This window comes from Oncorhynchus nerka, linkage group LG2, assembly GCF_034236695.1.
Source record: "Oncorhynchus nerka isolate Pitt River linkage group LG2, Oner_Uvic_2.0, whole genome shotgun sequence".
In the NCBI taxonomy this organism is placed as follows: Eukaryota; Metazoa; Chordata; class Actinopteri; order Salmoniformes; family Salmonidae; genus Oncorhynchus; species Oncorhynchus nerka.
In genome coordinates this window covers 7,899,736-7,921,930 of record NC_088397.1, presented here as the reverse complement: position 1 = coordinate 7,921,930, position 22,195 = coordinate 7,899,736, and the positions used below count along the sequence as shown (strand labels likewise).

Sequence of the window (22,195 nt, the reverse complement as noted above, 5' to 3'; positions counted from 1 at the left end):
CTTATGGTCAATCTTCCAATGATATGCCTACAAATACGTCACAATGCTGCAGACACCTTGGGGAAACGACAGAAAGTGTAGGCTCATTCCTTGCGCATTCACAGCCATATAAGGAGACATTGGAACACAGCGCCTCCAAAATCTGGGGCATTTCCTGTTTGAAATTTCATCTTAGTTTCGCCTGTAGCATCAGTTCTGTGGCACTCACAGATAATATCTTTGCAGTTTTGGAAACGTCAGAGTGTTTTCTTTCCAAAGCTGTCAATTATATGCATAGTCGATATATATGCATCTTTTCGTGACAAAATATCTTGTTTAAAACTGGAACGTTTTTTTATTCAAAAATTAAAAGATCGCCCCCTATATCAAAGAAGTTAACAAGACATTTGTGGAGTGGTTGAAAAACGAGTTTTAATGACTCCAACCTAAGTGTATGTAAATTTCTGACTTCAACTGTAACCTTTAGAGACGCGACACACAACTAGACAACTGTCCTGCTAGATAACCTTTAGAGAAGCGACACACAACTAGACAACTGTCCTGCTAGATAACCTTTAGAGAAGCGACACACAACTAGACAACTGTCCTGCTAGATAACCTTTAGAGAAGCGACACACAACTAGACAACTGTCCTGCTAGATAACCTTTAGAGAAGCGACACACAACTAGACAACTGTCCTGCTAGATAACCTTTAGAGAAGCGACACACAACTAGACAACTGTCCTGCTAGATAACCTTTAGAGAAGCAACACACAACTAGACAACTGTCCTGCTAGATAACCTTTAGAGAAGCAACACACAACCAGACAACTGTCCTGCTAGATAACCTTTAGAGCAGCAACACACAACTAGACAACTGTCCTGCTAGATAACCTTTAGAGAATTAACACACAACTAGACAACTGTCCTGCTAGATAACCTTTAGAGAAGCGACACACAGAGCTCCCTTCCTCTCTCCATCTGTCTGTCACTTCATTCTGTTTTCTGATGGTCACCTCTCTTGTTGTTTTAGACCAACGTGATGTCCAGGGAAGCAGGGGATGATGGGAAAAAGGTAAGGACTGTTGTGGGTAACCTCTCATAGGTAGCATCCAGCCAGCCCATCTGTCTGTCTTACGCTCTCTCTCTCTCTCTCTCTCTCTCTCTCTCTCTCGATCTCTCTCTCTCTCTCTCTCTTTCTCTCTCTCTGTCTGTTTCTCTCAATTTAAATTCAATTTAAGGGTTTTATTGTCATGGGAAACATGTTTACATTGCCTGTAGCAAGTGAAGTAGATAATAAACAAAAGTGAAATAAACTACAAAAATCTCTTGTCTTTCTCTCTCTCCTCTCTCGCTTACTCTCTCCTTTCTCTCTCTCCTCTCTCGCTTACTCTCTCCTTTCTCTCTCTCCCCCTCCTGCTCTTTCTCTTAGTCTCTCTCTCCTCCTCTATTTCTGTCTTTCACCTACTTAGTCTATATCAACAGCCCTTCCCCCCCAGGAGAATATAAAGAACAGTGATTAGTTTTGTTGGTGTTTTCTCCAGCTAGCTATGTGTCTGACTGTAGCAGACCATTCTGCCATCTGAATGGCGTGTAATTGGTTTATTCAAATTAGTTGTCTAGTAAATAAATATCCAAACACTGAGCGGCTGAGTTTAATGAAGGTTCTGGAAACACTCTCTCTCTCTCTGAGCGGCTAAGTTTAATGAAGGTTCTGGAAACACTCAATCACTTGTCTCTTTCTCTCCCTCTTTCTCTCCCTCTCTCTCTCCCTCTTTCTCTCCCTCTTTCTCTCCCTCTTTCTCTCCCTCTTTCTCTCTCTCTCCCTCTCTCTCTCCCTCTCTCTCTCCCTCTCTCTCTCTCTCTGAGCGGCTAAGTTTAATGAAGGTTCTGGAAACACTCAATCACTTGTCTCTCTCTCTCTCCCTCTCTCTCCCTCTCTCGCTCTCCTATGCTTCCCCTCTCACTTGAATTCTCTCACTGTTTATCTGTTAGTTATTTTACCTCTGTTGTCCAGACTGTAGTGGCCTTGTGAAGATGACTGTTATGTGACACTAGATAGCTGGATGTTATTGACTCTGTCTGTGTCCCAAATCGACAATGTTCCCTACGTAGTGCACTACAAACCTACTGCACTCTATAGGTAATCTGGAGTATCCATTTGGTACGTAGGCTGTCTGTGGTGCCGGGTTGTTACTATGACGTCCAGCAGGCTGTCTGTGGTGCCTGGTTGTTACTATGACGGTGACGTCCAACAGGCTGTCTGTGGTGCCTGGTTGTTACTATGACGTCCAGCAGGCTGTCTGTGGTGTCTGGTTGTTACTATGACGTCCAGCAGGCTGTCTGTGGTGCCGGGTTGTTACTATGACGTCCAGCAGGCTGTCTGTGGTGCCTGGTTGTTACTATGACGTCCAACAGGCTGTCTGTGGTGCCTGGTTGTTATTATGACGTCCAGCAGGCTGTCTGTGGTGCCTGGTTGTTACTATGACGTCCAGCAGGCTGTCTGTGGTGCCTGGTTGTAACTATGACGTCCAGCAGGCTGTCTGTGGTGCCTGGTTGTTATTATGACGTCCAGCAGGCTGTCTGTGGTGCCTGGTTGTTACTATGACGTCCAGCAGGCTGTCTGTGGTTCCTGGTTGTTACTATGACGTCCAGCAGGCTGTCTGTGGTGCCTGGTTGTTACTATGACGTCCAGCAGGCTGTCTGTGGTGCCTGGTTGTTACTATGACGTCCAGCAGGCTGTCTGTGGTGCCTGGTTGTTACTATGACGTCCAGCAGGCTGTCTGTGGTGCCGGGTTGTTACTATGACGGTGATGTCCAGTAGGCTGTCTGTCATAACCTGTTAATCCACCATGACTCATTTTAATCAAGCAACCACCACAGGAAGACCCTAACCTCACACACACCATACACACACCATACATACACCATACACACCTCACACACACACCATACACACACACACACCATACATACATACACCAGACACACCTCACACACACACCATACACACACACACACCATACACACACACACCATACACACACACACCATACACACACATACACACGCACACACCACACGCACACACCATACACACACACACCGTACACACACACACACCATACACACACACACACACACATACACACCACACACACACACCATACACAAACAAGCCTACACACATACACCAGACACACACACACACACCATACACACACACACACCATACACACACACCATACATACATACACCATACACACCTCACACACACCATACACACACACACACACCACACACACACACCATACATACATACATACATACATACACCAGACACACCATACACACACACACACACACCATACACACACACACATCACACACACACACCATACACACACACACACCATACACACACACACACACACCACACACACACACACCGTACACACCATACACACACACACACCGTACACACACACACGTACACACACACACCGTACACACACACCGTACACACACCACACACACACACCATACACACACACACCACACACACACAACACACACACACACACACACCATACACAAACAAGCCTACACACACCATACACACACACACCATACACACATACACCAGACACACCATACACACACACACACACACACACACACACACACATACACACACACCCATACATACATACACCATACACACCTCACACACACACCATACACACACACACCATACACACACACACCATACACACACCATACACACATACATACACCAGACACACCATACACACACACACCATACACACACACACACACACACACACACACCCATACACACCACACACCGTACACACACCATACACACACACACCATACACCACACACACCATACACCACACACACCATACACCACACACACCATACATACACACACACACCATACACACACACACACACCATACACACACACCATACACACACACACACACACACACACACACACACACCACACACACACACACACACACACACACACACACACACACACACACACACACACACACAACACACACACACACCATACACAAACAAGCCTACACACACTCATTCACTATAACTATGACATACAACAGAAAATAGAGTATTAACACACACAACCACAGAGAAATCCAGCGCCTTCAGAATGTTTCACACCCCTTGACTTATTCCACATGATGTAGTTACAGCCTGAATTCAAAATGGATGACAGACATTTTAGCTCATTTGTGGAAAATGCAATACAGAAATATCTCATTTACATATTAGTGTTCAATCCTTTGTTATGAAACTCCAAATTGAGCTCAGGTGGATCCAATTTCCTTTGATCATCCTCGATTGGAATCCACCTGTGACCAATACAATTGTTTGGACATGATTTAGAAAGAAACACACCTGTCTCTATATAAGGTCCCACAGTTGACAGTGCATGTCAGAGCAGGAACTATACCATGAAGTCAGAGGAACTGGAGAAACTGTCCCTCGATCTCACGGATAGAAGTGTGAGGAATCAGATACACTATATAGACAGCAGTATGTGGACACCCCTTCAAATGAGTGGATTTGGCCAGTTCAGCCACACCCGTTGCTGACAGGTGTATAAAATCGAGCGCACAGCCATGCAATCTCCATACAGCCATGCAATCTCCATACAGCCATGCAATCTCCATACAGCCATGCAATCTCCATAGACAAACAGTGGCAGTAGAATGGCCTTACTGAAGAGCTCAGTGACTTTCAACGTGGCACCGTCATAGGATGCCACCTTTCCAACAAGTCAGTTCGTCAAATTTCTCCCCACCTAGAGCTGCCCCGGTCAACTGTAAGTGCTGTTATTGTGAAGTGGAAATGTCTAGGAGCAACAACCGTTCAGCTGCGAAATGGTAGGCCACACAAGCTGAAGCAGGTTGTGCCTAAAAATCGTCTGTCCACGGTTGCAACACTGGCTCCCGAGTTCCAAACTGCCTCTGGAAGAAAAATCAGCACAAGAACTGTTCGCCAGGAGCTTCATGAAATGGATTTCTGTGGCCCTGTGCACAAAGCAAGGTCCATATAGAAACTGTTTGACACAATCGGTGTGGAAGAACGTGACTGGCCTGCACAGAGCCCTGACCTCAACCCCATCGAACACCTTTAGGATGAATTGGAACACCGAGCTGCGAGCCAGGCCTAATCACCCAACATCAGTGCCCGACTTCAATAATACTCTTGTGGCTGAATGGAAGCAAGTCCTCCTCAGCAATGTTCCAATATCTAGTGGAAAGTCTTCCCAGAGGAGTGGAGGCTTTTTTAGCAGCAGTGGGGGGTACCAACTCCACATTAATGCCCATGATTTTGGAATGAGATGTTTGATGAGCATACTTTTGATCATGTAGTGTATCTGTGGAAGGGTATAACACCATTTCTAGGGTGTTGAAAGTTTCCAAGAGCACAGTGGTCTCCATTGTTGGGAAATTTAACAAATATGGAACTAACACCAGACTGCCAAGAGCTGGCCGTCCGACCAAACTGAGAAACCAGGCAAGAAGGACCTTGGTCAGGGAGTTGACCAAAAACCCCAATGGCTGAGTTGGGAGAACCAGTCTCTACAGAACTTCACCAATCTGGGCTTTATGGGAGAGTGGCCAGACGGAAGCCACTCCTGAGAATAAGACACATGACATCACATCTGGTGTTTGCAAAAAGAAGTCCTGTGAAAGACGGAGCATAAGGCAAAATATCCTGTGCTCTGATCAGACTGAAATGTAACTATTTGGCCTGAATGCAAAGTGCTATGTCTGGAGAGAACCAGGCACAGCTCATCACCTGTCTAACACCATCCCTACCGTGAAGCATGGTGGTGGCAGCATCATACTATGGGGATGCTTTTCAGCTGCAGGGACTGGGAGACTGGTAAGGATAGAGGGGAACAAATACAAGCACATCCTTGATGAAAACCTGCTTCAGAGTGCAAACAACCTTAGACTGGGGTGAAGATTTACGTTCCAACAGGACAATGACCCCAAACATACAGCCAAAGCAACGCTGGAATGGCTTCAGAACTAGAATGCGTCATTGAGTGGCCAGGCCAAAGCCCAGACTTGAATCCCATTGAAAACTTGTGGAAAGACTTGAAGATTGCTGTTTACTGCCGCTTTCCATCTAACTTAACAGAGCTTGAGGAAATCCCCAAATCCAGATGTACAAAGCTGATCCAGACATCCCCAAGACGGCTCAAAGCTGATCCAGACATCCCCAAGACGACTCCAAGCTGATCCAGACATCCCCAAGACGACTCAAAGCTGATCCAGACATCCCCAAGACGACTCCAAGTTGATCCAGACATCCCCAAGACGACTCAAAGCTGATCCAGACATCCCCAAGACGACTCAAAGCTGATCCAGACATCCCCAAGACGACTCAAAGCTGATCCAGACATCCCCAAGACGACTCAAAGCTGATCCAGACATCCCCAAGACGACTCAAAGCTGATCCAGACATCCCCAAGACGACTCAAAGCTGATCCAGACATCCCCAAGACGACTCAAAGCTGATCCAGACATCCCCAAGACGACTCAAAGCTGATCCAGACATCCCCAAGACGACTGAAAGCTGATCCAGACATCCCCAAGACGACTCAAAGCTGATCCAGACATCCCCAAGACGACTCAAAGCTGATCCAGACATCCCCAAGACCGACTCGGCTGCAATCGCCCCCAAAGGTGCTTTTACAAAGTATTGACCCAGGTGTGAACACAAAAATAATAATAATTCATGGGGTATTGTGTGTAGATGGGTGAGAGAAAACAAATCAATGTAATCTGTTTTGAATTCAGGCTGTAACACAACAAGATGTAGACGAAGTCAAGGGGAATTAACACGTTCTGATCCATCACACTATCAGTGCTTTGCTGTTCACCGTCCCAGAATCCCTCACATCTCTCTATCTCTCTTTGTCAGCGTTTGAAAATGTCATCTCACCAATCAGACAACACACACACACACACCTGTTTAGCCTCCAGTCAATGTTGTAAATGTCACTTCTACCCTGCATTTATCTTAAATAACTCTGACTTTTCAAAACAGATTATCTTTCTCTTGTTCCTCGTTGCCGTTCAGCCAATCTTCATGCAGGTCACGTTTGATGGGTTTTTCCTCAGGCGCTGGCATTTTACAGTTATTAAAAAGATCCAAATCATCAGAGTGGAAACAATGATTGTTTTATTCTGTTATTTTTCTGTTAATTGAAGCCTGTCAACAGTGGAGGTCTTTGGAGCTACTATAGTGTCCTAGAGATGAGAGATGTGGATAGTGTCCTGGAGATGTGGATAGTGTCCTGGTGGATAGTGTCCTGGAGATGTGGATAGTGTCCTGGAGATGTGGATAGTGTCCTAGAGATGAGGATAGTGTCCTAGAGATGAGGAACGGGAATAGTGTCCTAGAGATGTGGATAGTGTCCTAGAGATGTGGATAGTGTCCTAGAGATGAGGAACGGGGATAGTGTCCTAGAGATGAGGATAGTGTCCTAGAGATGAGAGTTTCGGATAGTGTCCTGGAGATGAGGAACGGGGATAGTGTCCTGGAGATGAGGGATGTGGATAGTGTCCTATAGATGTGGATAGTGTCCTGGAGATGAGAGATGTGGATAGTGTCCTAGAGATGTGGATAGTGTCCTAGAGATGAGGATAGTGTCCTAGGGATGAGGATAGTGTCCTAGAGATGTGGATAGTGTCCTAGAGATGAGAGATGTGGATAGTGTCCTAGAGATGAGAGATGTGGATAGTGTCCTAGAGATGTGGATAGTGTCCTAGAGATGAGGATAGTGTCCTAGAGATGAGGATAGTGTCCTAGAGATGAGAGATGTGGATAGTGTCCTAGAGATGTGGATAGTGTCCTAGAGATGTGGATTAGTGTCCTAGAGATGTGGATAGTGTCCTGTGGATAGTGTCCTAGAGATGTGGATAGTGTCCTAGAGATGTGGATAGTGTCCTAGAGATGAGAGATGTGGATAGTGTCCTAGAGATGAGAGATGTGGATAGTGTCCTAGAGATGTGGATAGTGTCCTAGAGATGTGGATAGTGTCCTAGAGATGAGGATAGTGTCCTAGAGATGAGAGATGTGGATAGTGTCCTAGAGATGTGGATAGTGTCCTAGAGATGAGAGATGTGGATAGTGTCCTAGAGATGTGGATAGTGTCCTAGAGATGTGGATAGTGTCCTAGAGATGTGGATAGTGTCCTAGAGATGAGGATAGTGTCCTAGAGATGTGGATAGTGTCCTAGAGATGAGAGATGTGGATAGTGTCCTAGAGATGTGGATAGTGTCCTAGAGAGATGTGGATAGTGTCCTAGAGATGTGGATAGTGTCCTAGAGATGTGATAGTGTCCTAGAGATGTGGATAGTGTCCTAAAGATGAGGGATGTGGATAGTGTACTAGAGATGAGGGACGGGGATAGTGTCCTAGACATGAGGATAGTGTCCTAGACATGAGGATAGTGTCCTAGAGATGGGAGATGTGGATAGTGTCCTAGAGATGTGGATAGTGTCCTAGAGATGTGGATAGTGTCCTAGAGATGAGGATAGTGTCCTAGAGATGAGAGATGTGGATAGTGTCCTAGAGATGAGGATAGTGTCCTAGAGATGAGGGATGGGGATAGTGTCCTAGAGATGAGGATAGTGTCCTAGAGATGAGGGATGGGGATAGTGTCCTAGAGATGGGGATAGTGTCCTAGAGATGTGGATAGTGTCCTAGAGATGAGGATAGTGTCCTAGAGATGAGGATAGTGTCCTAGAGATGAGAGATGTGGATAGTGTCCTAGAGATGAGGATAGTGTCCTAGGGATGAGGATAGTGTCCTAGAGATGAGAGATGTGGATAGTGTCCTAGAGATGAGAGATGTGGATAGTGTCCTAGAGATGAGAGATGTGGATAGTGTCCTAGAGATGTGGATAGTGTCCTAGAGATGAGGATAGTGTCCTAGAGATGAGGATAGTGTCCTAGAGATGAGAGATGTGGATAGTGTCCTAGAGATGTGGATAGTGTCCTAGAGATGTGGATAGTGTCCTGTGGATAGTGTCCTAGAGATGTGGATAGTGTCCTAGAGATGAGAGATGTGGATAGTGTCCTAGAGATGAGAGATGTGGATAGTGTCCTAGAGATGTGGATAGTGTCCTAGAGATGAGAGATGTGGATAGTGTCCTAGAGATGAGAGATGTGGATAGTGTCCTAGAGATGTGGATAGTGTCCTAGAGATGAAGATAGTGTCCTAGAGATGAGAGATGTGGATAGTGTCCTAGAGATGTGGATAGTGTCCTAGAGATGTGGATAGTGTCCTAGAGATGAGAGATGTGGATAGTGTCCTAGAGATGTGGATAGTGTCCTAGAGATGTGGATAGTGTCCTAGAGATGTGGATAGTGTCCTAGAGATGTGGATAGTGTCCTAGAGATGAGAGATGTGGATAGTGTCCTAGAGATGAGAGATGTGGATAGTGTCCTAGAGATGAGAGATGTGGATAGTGTCCTAGAGATGTGGATAGTGTCCTAGAGATGAGGATAGTGTCCTAGAGATGTGGATAGTGTCCTAGAGATGAGAGATGTGGATAGTGTCCTAGAGATGTGGATAGTGTCCTAGAGAGATGTGGATAGTGTCCTAGAGATGTGGATAGTGTCCTAGAGATGTGGATAGTGTCCTAGAGATGTGGATAGTGTCCTAGAGATGAGGGATGGGGATAGTGTCCTAGAGATGAGGATAGTGTCCTAGAGATGGGAGATGTGGATAGTGTACTAGAGATGAGGGACGGGGATAGTGTCCTAGACATGAGGATAGTGTCCTAGACATGAGGATAGTGTCCCTAAGATGGGAGATGTGGATAGTGTCCTAGAGATGTGGATAGTGTCCTAGAGATGTGGATAGTGTCCTAGAGATGAGGATAGTGTCCTAGAGATGAGAGATGTGGATAGTGTCCTAGAGATGAGGATAGTGTCCTAGAGATGAGGGATGGGGATAGTGTCCTAGAGATGAGGATAGTGTCCTAGAGATGAGGGATGGGGATAGTGTCCTAGAGATGGGGATAGTGTCCTAGAGATGTGGATAGTGTCCTAGAGATGTGGATAGTGTCCTAGAGATGAGGATAGTGTCCTAGAGATGAGGATAGTGTCCTAGAGATGAGGATAGTGTCCTAGGGATGAGGATAGTGTCCTAGAGATGAGAGATGTGGATAGTGTCCTAGAGATGAGAGATGTGGATAGTGTCCTAGAGATGAGAGATGTGGATAGTGTCCTAGAGATGTGGATAGTGTCCTAGAGATGAGGATAGTGTCCTAGAGATGAGGATAGTGTCCTAGAGATGAGAGATGTGGATAGTGTCCTAGAGATGTGGATAGTGTCCTAGAGATGTGGATAGTGTCCTGTGGATAGTGTCCTAGAGATGTGGATAGTGTCCTAGAGATGAGAGATGTGGATAGTGTCCTAGAGATGAGAGATGTGGATAGTGTCCTAGAGATGTGGATAGTGTCCTAGAGATGAGAGATGTGGATAGTGTCCTAGAGATGAGAGATGTGGATAGTGTCCTAGAGATGAGAGATGTGGATAGTGTCCTAGAGATGAGAGATGTGGATAGTGTCCTAGAGATGTGGATAGTGTCCTAGAGATGAGGATAGTGTCCTAGAGATGAGGATAGTGTCCTAGAGATGAGGATAGTGTCATAGAGATGAGAGATGTGGATAGTGTCCTAGAGATGTGGATAGTGTCCTAGAGATGTGGATAGTGTCCTGTGGATAGTGTCCTAGAGATGTGGATAGTGTCCTAGAGATGTGGATAGTGTCCTAGAGATGAGAGATGTGGATAGTGTCCTAGAGATGAGAGATGTGGATAGTGTCCTAGAGATGTGGATAGTGTCCTAGAGATGAGAGATGTGGATAGTGTCCTAGAGATGAGAGATGTGGATAGTGTCCTAGAGATGAAGATAGTGTCCTAGAGATGAGAGATGTGGATAGTGTCCTAGAGATGTGGATAGTGTCCTAGATATGAGAGATGTGGATAGTGTCCTAGAGATGTGGATAGTGTCCTAGAAATGTGGATAGTGTCCTAGAGATGTGGATAGTGTCCTAGAGATGAGAGATGTGGATAGTGTCCTAGAGATGTGGATAGTGTCCTAGAGATGTGGATAGTGTCCTAGAGATGAGAGATGTGGATAGTGTCCTAGAGATGAGAGATGTGGATAGTGTCCTAGAGATGAGAGATGTGGATAGTGTCCTAGAGATGAGAGATGTGGATAGTGTCCTAGAGATGTGGATAGTGTCCTAGAGATGAGGATAGTGTCCTAGAGATGTGGATAGTGTCCTAGAGATGAGAGATGTGGATAGTGTCCTAGAGATGTGGATAGTGTCCTAGAGAGATGTGGATAGTGTCCTAGAGATGTGGATAGTGTCCTAGAGATGTGATAGTGTCCTAGAGATGTGGATAGTGTCCTAGAGATGTGGATAGTGTCCTAGAGATGAGGGATGGGGATAGTGTCCTAGAGATGAGGATAGTGTCCTAGAGATGGGAGATGTGGATAGTGTACTAGAGATGAGGGACGGGGAAGGTGTCCTAGACATGAGGATAGTGTCCTAGACATGAGGATAGTGTCCTAGAGATGGGAGATGTGGATAGTGTCCTAGAGATGTGGATAGTGTCCTAGAGATGTGGATAGTGTCCTAGAGATGAGGATAGTGTCCTAGAGATGAGGATAGTGTCCTAGAGATGAGGATAGTGTCCTAGAGATGAGAGATGTGGATAGTGTCCTAGAGATGAGGATAGTGTCCTAGAGATGAGGGATGGGGATAGTGTCCTAGAGATGAGGATAGTGTCCTAGAGATGAGGGATGGGGATAGTGTCCTAGAGATGGGGATAGTGTCCTAGAGATGAGGATAGTGTCCTAGAGATGAGGATAGTGTCCTAGGGATGAGGATAGTGTCCTAGAGATGAGAGATGTGGATAGTGTCCTAGAGATGAGAGATGTGGATAGTGTCCTAGAGATGAGAGATGTGGATAGTGTCCTAGAGATGTGGATAGTGTCCTAGAGATGAGGATAGTGTCCTAGAGATGAGGATAGTGTCCTAGAGATGAGGATAGTGTCCTAGAGATGAGGATAGTGTCCTAGACATGAGAGATGTGGATAGTGTCCTAGAGATGTGGATAGTGTCCTAGAGATGTGGATAGTGTCCTGTGGATAGTGTCCTAGAGATGTGGATAGTGTCCTAGAGATGAGAGATGTGGATAGTGTCCTAGAGATGAGAGATGTGGATAGTGTCCTAGAGATGTGGATAGTGTCCTAGAGATGAGAGATGTGGATAGTGTCCTAGAGATGAGAGATGTGGATAGTGTCCTAGAGATGAGAGATGTGGATAGTGTCCTAGAGATGTGGATAGTGTCCTAGAGATGAGAGATGTGGATAGTGTCCTAGAGATGAGAGATGTGGATAGTGTCCTAGAGATGTGGATAGTGTCCTAGAGATGTGGATAGTGTCCTAGAGATGTGGATAGTGTCCTAGAGATGAGAGATGTGGATAGTGTCCTAGAGATGTGGATAGTGTCCTAGAGATGAGAGATGTGGATAGTGTCCTAGAGATGAGAGATGTGGATAGTGTCCTAGAGATGAGAGATGTGGATAGTGTCCTAGAGATGAGAGATGTGGATAGTGTCCTAGAGATGTGGATAGTGTCCTAGAGATGAGGATAGTGTCCTAGAGATGTGGATAGTGTCCTAGAGATGAGAGATGTGGATAGTGTCCTAGAGATGTGGATAGTGTCCTAGAGAGATGTGGATAGTGTCCTAGAGATGTGGATAGTGTCCTAGAGATGTGATAGTGTCCTAGAGATGTGGATAGTGTCCTAGAGATGAGAGATGTGGATAGTGTCCTAGAGATGTGGATAGTGTCCTAGAGATGTGGATAGTGTCCTAGAGATGTGGATAGTGTCCTAGAGATGTGGATAGTGTCCTAGAGATGAGAGATGTGGATAGTGTCCTAGAGATGTGGATAGTGTCCTAGAGATGAGAGATGTGGATAGTGTCCTAGAGATGTGGATAGTGTCCTAGAGATGTGGATAGTGTCCTAGAGATGTGGATAGTGTCCTAGAGATGAGAGACGTGGATAGTGTCCTAGAGATGTGGATAGTGTCCTAGAGATGTGGATAGTGTCCTAGAGATGTGGATAGTGTCCTAGAGATGAGAGATGTGGATAGTGTCCTAGAGATGAGAGATGTGGATAGTGTTCTAGAGATGTGGATAGTGTCCTAGAGATGAGGATAGTGTCCTAGAGATGTGGATAGTGTCCTAGAGATGTGGATAGTGTCCTAGAGATGTGGATAGTGTCCTAGAGATGAGAGATGTGGATAGTGTCCTAGAGATGTGGATAGTGTCCTAGAGAGATGTGGATAGTGTCCTAGAGAGATGTGGATAGTGTCCTAGAGATGTGGATAGTGTCCTAGAGATGTGATAGTGTCCTAGAGATGTGGATAGTGTCCTAGAGATGTGGATAGTGTCCTAGAGATGAGGATAGTGTCCTAGAGATGAGGGATGGGGATAGTGTCCTAGAGATGAGGATAGTGTCCTAGAGATGGGAGATGTGGATAGTGTACTAGAGATGAGGGACGGGGATAGTGTCCTAGACATGAGGATAGTGTCCTAGACATGAGGATAGTGTCCTAGAGATGGGAGATGTGGATAGTGTCCTAGAGATGTGGATAGTGTCCTAGAGATGAGGATAGTGTCCTAGAGATGAGGATAGTGTCCTAGAGATGAGAGATGTGGATAGTGTCCTAGAGATGAGGATAGTGTCCTAGAGATGAGGGATGGGGATAGTGTCCTAGAGATGAGGATAGTGTCCTAGAGATGAGGGATGGGGATAGTGTCCTAGAGATGGGGATAGTGTCCTAGAGATGAGGATAGTGTCCTAGAGATGAGGATAGTGTCCTAGAGATGAGGATAGTGTCCTAGAGATGAGGATAGTGTCCTAGAGATGGGGATAGTGTCCTATAGATGAGGATAGTGTCCTAGAGATGAGAGATGTGGATAGTGTCCTAGAGATGTGGATAGTGTCCTAGAGATGTGGATAGTGTCCTATAGATGAGGATAGTGTCCTAGAGATGAGAGATGTGGATAGTGTCCTAGAGATGTGGATAGTGTCCTAGAGATGTGGATAGTGTCCTAGAGATGAGGATAGTGTCCTAGAGATGAGGATAGTGTCCTAGAGATGAGGATAGTGTCCTAGAGATGAGGATAGTGTCCTATAGATGAGGCTAGTGTCCTATAGATACCCCATATAAGACGTTTAATAGATGAGTGTTTTATTTCATTCTGTGGGGGATAATTCATCTGTTATTCTCTGAGCTGAACTCTACCCTGTTCTTATACGTTTCACAACCCTTAAATCAACCGTATAACCAATCAACCAACGTCTGTGGCTGATCCATGCTGATGTGATGTGTTGTGGCTGATCCATGCTGTTGTGTTGTGGCTGATCCATGCTGTTGTGTTGTGTTGTGGCTGATCCATGCTGATGTGTTGTGGCTGATCCATGCTGATGTGTTGTGGCTGATCCCTGCTGATGTGTTGTGGCTGATCCATGCTGTTGTGTTGTGGCTGATCCATGCTGATGTGATGTGTTGTGGCTGATCCATGCTGATGTGTTGTGTTGTGGCTGATCCATGCTGATGTGTTGTGGCTGATCCATGCTGATGTGATGTGTTGTGGCTGATCCATGCTGATGTGTTGTGGCTGATCCATGCTGTTGTGTTGTGTTGTGGCTGATCCATGCTGTTGTGTTGTGTTGTGGCTGATCCATGCTGGTGTGTTGTGGCTGATCCATGCTGATGTGTTGTGTTGTGGCTGATCCATGCTGGTGTGTTGTGGCTGATCCATGCTGATGTGTTGTGTTGTGGCTGATCCATGCTGATGTGATGTGTTGTGGCTGATCCATGCTGATGTGTTGTGTTGTGGCTGATCCATGCTGATGTGTTGTGTTGTGGCTGATCCATGCTGATGTGTTGTGTTGTGGCTGATCCATGCTGGTGTGTTGTGGCTGATCCATGCTGATGTGATGTGTTGTGGCTGAACCATGCTGGTGTGTTGTGGCTGAACCATGCTGGTGTGTTGTGGCTGATCCATGCTGATGTGTTGTGTTGTGGCTGATCCATGCTGATGTGATGTGTTGTGGCTGAACCATGCTGGTGTGTTGTGGCTGATCCATGCTGATGTGATGTGTTGTGGCTGAACCATGCTGGTGTGTTGTGGCTGATCCATGCTGATGTGATGTGTTGTGGCTGAACCATGCTGGTGTGTTGTGGCTGATCCATGCTGATGTGATGTGTTGTGGCTGAACCATGCTGGTGTGTTGTGGCTGATCCATGCTGGTGTGTTGTGGCTGATCCATGCTGATGTGTTGTGTTGTGGCTGATCCATGCTGGTGTGTTGTGGCTGATCCATGCTGATGTGTTGTGTTGTGGCTGATCCATGCTGATGTGATGTGTTGTGGCTGATCCATGCTGATGTGTTGTGTTGTGGCTGATCCATGCTGATGTGTTGTGTTGTGGCTGATCCATGCTGATGTGTTGTGTTGTGGCTGATCCATGCTGATGTGTTGTGTTGTGGCTGATCCATGCTGGTGTGTTGTGGCTGATCCATGCTGATGTGATGTGTTGTGGCTGAACCATGCTGGTGTGTTGTGGCTGAACCATGCTGGTGTGTTGTGTTGTGGCTGATCCATGCTGATGTGATGTGTTGTGGCTGAACCATGCTGGTGTGTTGTGGCTGATCCATGCTGATGTGATGTGTTGTGGCTGAACCATGCTGGTGTGTTGTGGCTGATCCATGCTGATGTGATGTGTTGTGGCTGATCCATGCTGGTGTGTTGTGGCTGATCCATGCTGATGTGATGTGTTGTGGCTGAACCATGCTGGTGTGTTGTGGCTGATCCATGCTGATGTGTTGTGTTGTGGCTGATCCATGCTGATGTGTTGTGTTGTGGCTGATCCATGCTGATGTGTTGTGTTGTGGCTGATCCATGCTGATGTGTTGTGTTGTGGCTGATCCATGCTGATGTGTTGTGTTGTGGCTGATCCATGCTGATGTGTTGTGTTGTGGCTGATCCATGCTGATGTGTTGTGTTGTGGCTGATCCATGCTGATGTGTTGTGTTGTGGCTGATCCATGCTGATGTGTTGTGTTGCTGATCCATGCTGATGTGTTGTGGCTGATCCATGCTGATGTGTTGTGGCTGATCCATGCTGATGTGTTGTGGCTGATCCATGCTGTTGTGTTGTGGCTGATCCATGCTGATGTGTTGTGGCTGATCCATGCTGTTGTGTTGTGGCTGATCCATGCTGATGTGTTGTGGCTGATCCATGCTGATGTGTTGTGGCTGATCCATGCTGATGCGTTGTGTTGTGGCTGATCCATGCTGATGCGTTGTGTTGTGGCTGATCCATGCTGATGTGTTGTGGCTGATCCATGCTGATGTGTTGTGGCTGATCCATGCTGATGTGTTGTGTTGTGGCTGATCCATGCTGTTGTGTTGTGTTGTGGCTGATCCATGCTGATGTGTTGTGTTGTGGCTGATCCATGCTGATGCGTTGTGTTGTGGCTGATCCATGCTGATGTGTTGTGGCTGATTCATGCTGATGTGTTGTGGCTGATCCATGCTGATGTGATGTGTTGTGGCTGATCCATGCTGATGTGATGTGGTGTGGCTGATCCATGCTGATGTGTTGTGTTGTGGCTGATCCATGCTGATGTGTTGTGTTGTGGCTGATCCATGCTGATGTGTTGTGGCTGATCCATGCTGATGTGTTGTGGCTGATCCATGCTGATGCGTTGTGTTGTGTTGTGTTGTGGCTGATCCATGCTGATGCGTTGTGTTGTGTTGTGTTGTGGCTGATCCATGCTGTTGTGTTGTGGCTGATCCATGCTGATGCGTTGTGTTGTAGCTGATCCATGCTGATGTGTTGTGGCTGATCCATGCTGATGCGTTGTGGTGTGTTGTGGCTGATACCTGCTGATGTGTTGTTGCTGATCCATGCTGATGTGTTGTGGCTGATCCATGCTGTTGTGTTGTGGCTGATCCATGCTGATGTGTTGTGGCTGATCCATGCTGATGTGTTGTGTTGTGGCTGATCCATGCTGATGTGTTGTGTTGTGGCTGATCCATGCTGATGTGTTGTGTTGTGGCTGATCCATGCTGGTGTGTTGTGGCTGATCCATGCTGATGTGTTGTGTTGTGGCTGATCCATGCTGATGTGTTGTGTTGTGGCTGATCCATGCTGTTGTGTTGTGGCTGATCCATGCTGATGTGTTGTGTTGTGGCTGATACCTGCTGATGTGCTGTAGGTGTTTGCTGAGACAACGTTGGACCCCCAGCAGAGTCAGTCCTGGGACCAGCTACGATGTCTCTACAGAGGACCTTCCAGGGTAGGTCTGCTACTCCTTTCTGTGTTTCTCCCTCTCCTCTCTCATTTTATGTTTCTCTCTGAATTGAAACGTGGAAGACGTCACCGTCAGTAAGTGGAAACACTAAAGGATTAGCTAGCATCAATACTTCCTATTGCTGACTGGGCTTTGAATAAGGATGGAGAGAGACAGGCAGGCAGAGAGACAGGCAGACAGGCAGACAGAGAGACAGGCAGGCAGAGAGACAGGCAGGCAGAGAGAGAGACAGGCAGGCAGAGAGAGAGACAGGCAGGCAGAGAGAGAGAGAGACAGGCAGGCAGAGAGAGAGACTGGCAGGCAGGCAGAGAGAGAGACTGGCAGGCAGGCAGAGAGACTGGCAGGCAGGCAGAGAGACTGGCAGGCAGGCAGAGAGACTGGCAGGCAGGCAGAGAGACTGGCAGACAGGCAGGTAGAGAAACAGGCAGAGAGACTGGCAGGCAGGCAGAGAGACTGGCAGATAGGCAGGTAGAGAAACAGGCAGAGAGAGAGAGACAGGCAGGTAGAGGGAGACAGACAGACAGGCAGGCAGAAAGAGACAGGCAGGCAGGCAGAGAGAGTGTTCTGTTCAGAGAGTTTTCTGTTCTGTTCAATGGAAATATCCCCCTCCTCCTCTCCTCTCTTCCTCTCCTCCCTCCACTCATCCTCTCCTCTCTTCCTCTACCATCCTTCTGTTCTGTTCAGGGGAAATATCTCCCTCCCTCCCTCCCTCCCTCTCTCCCTCCCTCTCTCCCTCCCTCCCTCCCTCCCTCCCTCCCTCTCCTTATCAATCCTCTCCTCCCCCTCTCCTTATCCCTCCTCTCATCTCCTCCCCCTCTCCTATCCCTCCTCTCCTTCCTCCTTCCCTTCCTCCCTCCCTCCCTCCCTCCTCTCCTTATCCATCCTCTCCTCCCCCCTTTCCTTATCCCTCCTCTCCTCCCCCCTCTCCTTATCAGTCCTCTCCTCCCCCCCTCCCTCCCTCTTCTCCCTCCCTCCCCTCCCTCCCCTCCCTCCCTCCCTCCCTCCCTCCTCTTCTCCCTCTCCTTATCCCTCTCCTTATCCTCCTCTTCTCCCTCCCTCCCCTCCCTCCCTCCTCTTCTCCCTCTCCTTATCCCTCCTCTTCTCCCTCTCCTTATCCTCCTCTTCTCCCTCCCTCCCCCCCCCTCTTCTCCCCTCCCTCCCTCCCTCCCTCTCTTCTCCCTCCCCCCTCCCTCTTCTCCCTCCTCCCCTCCCTCCCTCCTCTTCTCCCTCTCCTTCTCCCTCCCTCTTCTCCCTCCCTCCCTCCTCTTCTCCCTCCCTCCCCTCCCCTCCCTCCCTCCCTCCCTCCCTCCCCTCCCTCCCCTTCTCCTCTCCCTCCCCCTCCCTCTTCTCCTCCCCTCCCTCCCTCCTCCCTCTTCTCCCTCTCCTTCTCCCTCCCTCTTCTCCCTCCCTCCCTCCCTCTTCTCCTCCCTCCCTCCCTCCCTCCCTCCCTCCCTCCCCTCCCTCCTCTTCTCCCTCCCCCTCCCTCTTCTCCCTCCCTCCCCTCCCTCCCTCCTCTTCTCCCTCTCCTTCTCCCTCCCTCTTCTCCCTCCCTCCTCCCTCTTCTCCCTCCCTCCCCCTCCCTCCCTCCCTCCCTCCCTCCCCCCCTCCCTCCTCTTCTCCCTCCCTCCCCTCCCTCCTCTTCTCCCTCCCTCTTCTCCCTCCCTCCCTCCTCTTCTCCCTCCCTCCCTCCCTCTCTTCTCCCTCCCTCCCTCCCTCCCCTCTTTTCCCTCTCTTCTCCCTCCCTCCCCTCCCTCCTCTTCTCCCTCCCTCCTCTTCTCCCTCCCTCTTCTCCCTCCTCCTCCCTCCTCTTCTCCTCCCTCCCTCCCCTCCCCTCCCTCCCTCCCTCCCTCCTCCACTCCCTCCCCTCCCTCCTCTTCTCCCCCTCCCTCCCTCCCCTCTCCCTCCCCTCCCTCCTCCTCTCCCTCCCCTCCCTCCCTCCCTCCTCTTCTCCCTCCCTCCCCTCCCTCCTCTTCTCCTCCCTTCTCCTCCCTCCCTCCTCTCTCTTCTCCCTCCCTCCTCTCCCTCCTCCTCCCTCCCTCCCTCCCCTCCCTCCTCTTTTCCCTCCCCTCCTCTTCTCCCTCCCTCCCTCCCTCCTCTTCTCCCTCCCTCTCCTCTCCCTCCTCTCCTCCCTCCTCTCCCTCCCTCCTCCCCTCCCTCTCTTCTCTCCTCCCTCCCTCCTCCTTTCCTCCCTCCCCTCCTCCTCTTCTCTCCTCCCTCCTCCTCCCTCCTCTTCTCCCTCCCTCCCCTTCCCTCCTCTTCTCCCTCCTCCCCTCCTCCTCTTCTCCCTCCTCTTCCCCTCCCTCCTCCCTCCTCTTCTCCCTCCCTCCCTCCCTCCTCCCCTCCTCCCCCTCCCTCCTCTTCTCCTCCCTCCTCTCCCTCCTCTTCTCCCTCCCTCCCTCCCTCCTCTTCTCCCTCCCTCCTCCTCTTTATATCCCTCCCCTCCTCCTCTTCTCCTCCCTCCTCCCTCCCTCCTCCCCTCCCTCCTCTCCCTCCTCCTCCTTCTCCCTCCCTCCCTCCTCCTTCCTTTCTTCTCCCTCCCTCCCCTCCCCTCCTCTTCTCCCTCCTCCCCTCCCTCCTCTCTTCTCCCTCCCTCCCCTCCCTCCTCTTCCTCCCTCCCTCCCTCCCTCCTCTTCTCCTCTCTCCCCTCCCTCCTCTTCTCCTCCCTCCTCTCTTCCTCTTCTCCCTCTCCCTCCTTCTCCCTCCTCTTCCCCTCCCTCCTCTCTCCCTCCTCCCTCCCTCCCTCTTCTCTCTCCCTCCTCCCTCCCCCTCCCCTCCTCCTCTCCCTCCTCCCCTCCCCTCCCTCCTCTTCTCCCTCCTCCTCTTCTCCCTCCCTCCCCTCCCTCCTCCTCTTCTCCCTCCCTCCCCTCCCTCCCTCCTCTTCTCCTCCCTCCCTCCTCCCTCCTCTTCTCCCTCCCTCCCCTCCCTCCTCTCCCTCCCCCTCTTCTCCCTCCCTCTCCTAATTTTCCTCCAGGTTGTTAAAATCTATGTGTCTTATCCTCCCACATGAGTATATAATGAACAGAGAGAGAGCCTCCTCTATTCCGTCCCCTTATTAATTCAATTTGGTTTACCGAGGCGTAAAAACACATGCGCGCACACGCACACACACACACACACACACACACACACACACACACACACACATTGTCATTCATTCTTCATTAATTCATGTACCTCAGCCCCTGTGCTCATTACCATCCTGATATAAACTGTGCTGAACCAACAATAACAGAGTGAGTGACCTTTGAAGTTGAGTGTGGAGAATGAATTCTCTATGTAAGCAGCCAATGAGACTGTTGCCAATAGGGTCCTAACCCCACCCATGTTGGCCAGGGTTGGGTTCAATTCAGTAGTTTTCAATTCAATCAATTATATTCACATCAATTAAATTCAATGAATGAATTGAAAAAATATTATTCTCTTGGGACAATGGCAACAACCAGTAGCGTTTGGGACTCTGTCGTCGTGGAGATGTTGTGTTACCATGGCGACATGTTCCCATCTTTGACCCTAATCCTTTCAGAGTTAGAAGAGCCCTTCTGATAGATTTGATGGTTGCACACACACACACACACACACACACACACACACACACACACACACACAGAGTATAACACTCCAACCAACATCTGTCTGAGGTCTGAACAAGTGAATGATAGGAGAAGACAGACACACAGATGGGTGGCTGAGTACCATGTGGCTTCCCTTAGAGATAATGACATGATGAAGTCTGTCAAAGGAATATATCCCATCAATAGAGAGGAGGAGGGCGGGAGGGAGATGGGAGGGAGGGATGGATGGAGAGAGAGGGAGGGAGGGATGGATGGAGAGAGAGGGAGGGAGGGAGGGAGGGAGGGAGGGAGGGAGGGAGAGATTACCTGTAGAATGTGCTAGATGATAGCAGGCAGGGGTAGGGACTCCTCTCGTTCTGGTCTCAGATGATGATAATCCAAAAAGATTAGAGTAGGAGGAATACAGGGTTAAACCCTGTATCAAACATCCTGTCTGGGTTAAACCCTGTATCAAACATCCTGTCTGGGTTAAACCCTGTATCAAACATCCTGTCTGGGTTAAAACCCTTTATCAAACATCCTGTCTGGGGTAAAACCCTGTATCAAACATCCTGTCTGGGTTAAACCCTGTATCAAACATCCTGTCTGGGTTAAAACCCTTTATCAAACATCCTGTCTGGGGTAAACCCCTGTATCAAACATCCTGTCTGGGTTAAAACCCTGTATCAAACATCCTCCCCTCTCTTCTATCACCAGTCAGTAGGTGTTGTGGTTCCTTCCATTGTGATCATTAGCAGCTTCACACCTAAAGTCTTACTCTGTTGGTCTGTCCTCTCCCTTCTCTCTTCAATTATTTCTCTCCCCTCCACCTTCTCTCTCTAATTCTCTCTTTCTCCCCTCCACCTTCTCTCTAATTCTCTCTCTCTCCACCTTCTCTCTAATTCTCTCTCTCCCCTCCACCTTCTCTCTAATTATCTCTCTCCCCACCTTCTCTCTAATTATCTCTCTCCTCCACCTTCTTCTAATTCTCCTCTCTCTCCCTCCACCTTCTCTTCTCTTCACCTTCTCTCTCTCTCTCCTCACCTTCTCTCTCTCTCTCCCCTCCACCTTCTCTCTCTCTCTCCTCCACCTTCTCTCTCTCTCTCCCCTCCACCTTCTCTCTAATTCTCTCTCTCCCCCTCCACCTCTCTCTCTAATTCTCTCTCT

At 48.5% G+C, this 22,195-nt stretch overlaps 1 protein-coding gene across 1 annotated transcript in view; it reads left to right on the top strand.

The window, feature by feature from the left end:
• The first annotated feature begins 995 nt into the window (after positions 1 to 995).
• The window catches only part of LOC135572539 (vacuolar protein sorting-associated protein 8 homolog), a 28,625-nt gene continuing 7,425 nt past the window's right edge, over positions 996 to 22,195 (top strand). Inside the window, exons 1-2 of the mRNA XM_065020667.1 lie at positions 996 to 1,055; positions 17,382 to 17,462. Of these exons, the coding sequence (XP_064876739.1) occupies positions 1,023 to 1,055; positions 17,382 to 17,462 (114 nt within the window). The 5' untranslated portion in view covers positions 996 to 1,022. The remainder of the gene's footprint in view (positions 1,056 to 17,381; positions 17,463 to 22,195) is intronic.